Source organism: Amblyomma maculatum, chromosome 6, assembly GCF_055883805.1.
Source record: "Amblyomma maculatum isolate TAMU_Amacu chromosome 6, ASM5588380v1, whole genome shotgun sequence".
In the NCBI taxonomy this organism is placed as follows: Eukaryota; Metazoa; Arthropoda; class Arachnida; order Ixodida; family Ixodidae; genus Amblyomma; species Amblyomma maculatum.
Window position 1 is genome coordinate 151,747,654 of NC_139349.1, and position 2,466 is coordinate 151,750,119.

Below are 2,466 nucleotides of genomic sequence, written 5' to 3' on the forward strand. Positions count from 1 at the left end.
AGCCGTTATCTTCGAAGTCCCAGCTCCAATGTGAGGCTGTAAGAAATGATGATCTACAAGTTGCTGTCCTTGGCACCAATAACTGTGGCCTGCATCTGAATATGAGGCTGCAAGTCCGATTCTCAGCAGCATTTCGATGAAGGCAAAAGACACGGAGGCATACCATGCTGTTCCCTCTTGATAGAGGTACATATTTCTTCATGCTGAAATAGCCATCTGACCCGTCGCAGTGACTTAATGGTTAGGGCGCTTGGCTGCTGAACCCAAGGAAGTGAGTTTTATCTTGCGGCCTTTTTTCAATGGACGCAAAACGCAAGGAGCCCATGTAGTGTGTGATGTCAGTGCATATCAAAGAACCCCAAGGTGGAAGAGCTTCCCAGACAATTCCTGTATGGTACCCGCCGGGATGGCGCAGCGCTTACGGCGCTTGACTACTGTTCCCAAGGATGCAGGATCGAATCTCGGTATCGGCGGCCGCTTTTCGATGGTGCCGAAAAGCAAGGCGTCCGTGTGCTGTGCAATGTCAGTGCACGTTAAAGAACCCCAGGTGGTCGAAATTTCTGGAGTTCTCCACTGTGGCGTCTCTCATAGCCTGAGTCGCTTTGGGACGTTAAAACCACAAACCAAACCAAACTTCCTCTATGGTGGTTCTCATAGCCTAAGTTGCTTTTCGGCATGAAAGCAAACCAACAGCAATAAGAGATTTCACTGCAAGTGGAGAAGAGGAAAAATAATGTGCCCTCGCTTGTATTTAAGCTTCAAGCATTGAACTTGGTTCCTGATATACGAGATAACGCCTTATGTGTAGCTGAGAGCTCTCAATTGGTGTTTTGAAGAAATCTCTGCCATTTGGCAAGATGCCAGCCTTGACATTATCTTCATGCACTTCAACAATGAGAACAGCACAGTTGTCTATTAAGATGCAGTCGCCCGCTTTCACATGTCGGTCAACTCTTGTACAAGTCTGTGCGCACTCTCTTGCTTCTGACATCCTGCGGCTGAGCTGTGCCAGTGGCTTGTTCGTAGTTCTCAGCTTCTTCTTAACCTTTCCTAAGTAACTATCGAAAGGAAAAGCACTGAAATCATTCACAGGCCCATGCTGAAGACACTGCTCTGCCAAGTGCACCAAACTGTGTACGTTGTACACCAGCTGCTTCACCCCATATAGTACACCGAACTGCTGAACAAAATACCTCAGCAAGTCCCGGGCAAAGCTGTTCAGAACTACATGGTATTCAGGTGCAGCGAGTATTCGCAAAGCCACATGTAACTGTAGGAAGTGTTCATACTTTTCTTTGGGCAGGAGAGATTTCAGAACAACAGGTCCTAGGTAGAGCAGAAATGTTCTGAATTCAGTCGCTTTCCAACGATCCAACTCCTCTGTTCCTCTGGGTTTTCGCTGGAAGAAACTTGGAAAGGCTTCAGCTGTTTCTCGCAACCTGTTGTTGAGTTCACTTTGCTCATCTCTGCTCAGTCGGGCAGCGTGCCCTTGCGAGACCCAATTTCTTAACAGCCGCCGCATTACACCCAGACAGACAAGGTGCATGTATTCCGTAGGAAAGCATGCCACCATATCAATATCCAACTTGGTGAAAGGGGAAACACCAGCGTGGTGCCGCTTATCTTCTTGTGCACGAAATGATACATCACTTCGCTGCGGTGCATGAAGGTCAGGAAATGTCAGCCTGTTTTCCACATAGCGACCCTTTTGGCAGCATCTTTCACAAGCATGGTAGCCTCCGTGTCCTATAATTGCCTTTACAAAGCTCCTTGCTGGGGCATCGCAGATCACAGCTGTCAGTGTCACAGTGCACTAGTCCCTTTCAGAAGTAAACTGCTGCTGCTCAGACTGTAAACTTCATCTAGGAATGGAGCGAGAAATTGCTCCAGACAAGGTGGCTTCCCTGCACCACAGTACACACTGATCATAAATGGTGAAGAGTTCTTGAAGTTCGTCAAAAACCACCATCTCCGATTTGAGTTATGAATAATAGTCGAGGTATGCGGTGCTCGCCTACCAAGACCGGCGTGTGTGTCATTGACCGAGTCGAATCTCGAGCTTCTGCACTGCTGCCACGTGGAGGCGGCACACAAGAAAACAGATGTGTAGTATGTCCTGCGCACACATGCACTGTAGTAGCTTGGGCACTGCTATTTTGTGGAGAATCGAAGAGTTGGGGGGCAAACTACGAAATGGCATAAGCGCCTCATTAGCTATCGCTATTCCGCGTTCATCAAGCAGCTGGTCCGCAGACTGTTTCGGGCAGGAGCATATGATCACGCTGCAAAGCTTAGAAGGCAGCTTGATAGTGTCCGATTTGAATAAACAGATGTCCAAAAACGACTCTTGGAAAAAAACAAATGCCACTTTTGTAGAAGTTTGCATTCTTTTGGCTGAAATAAGGGGAGTCCACTTCACATGAACTTTGGATACAACGAACAACATCCGTGCGATTGTTATAAGTG

At 47.6% G+C, this 2,466-nt stretch overlaps 1 protein-coding gene across 1 annotated transcript; it reads right to left on the reverse strand.

Annotated features, from left to right (window-relative positions):
• Positions 1-751: 751 nt before the first annotated feature.
• On the reverse strand, positions 752-1,574 carry LOC146187064 (uncharacterized). Its single transcript, XM_084608173.1, has one exon. The coding sequence runs from the start codon at positions 1,571-1,573 to the stop codon at positions 752-754; it is 822 nt and encodes a 273-aa protein (XP_084464299.1). The 5' UTR covers position 1,574.
• Between the last annotated feature and the right edge of the window lie 892 nt (positions 1,575-2,466).

Coding starts and splice junctions, on each gene's coding strand:
- LOC146187064 (XM_084608173.1), bottom strand. CDS start 1,573: ATGGTGGCATGCTTTCCTACGGAATACATGCACCTTGTCTGTCTGGGT.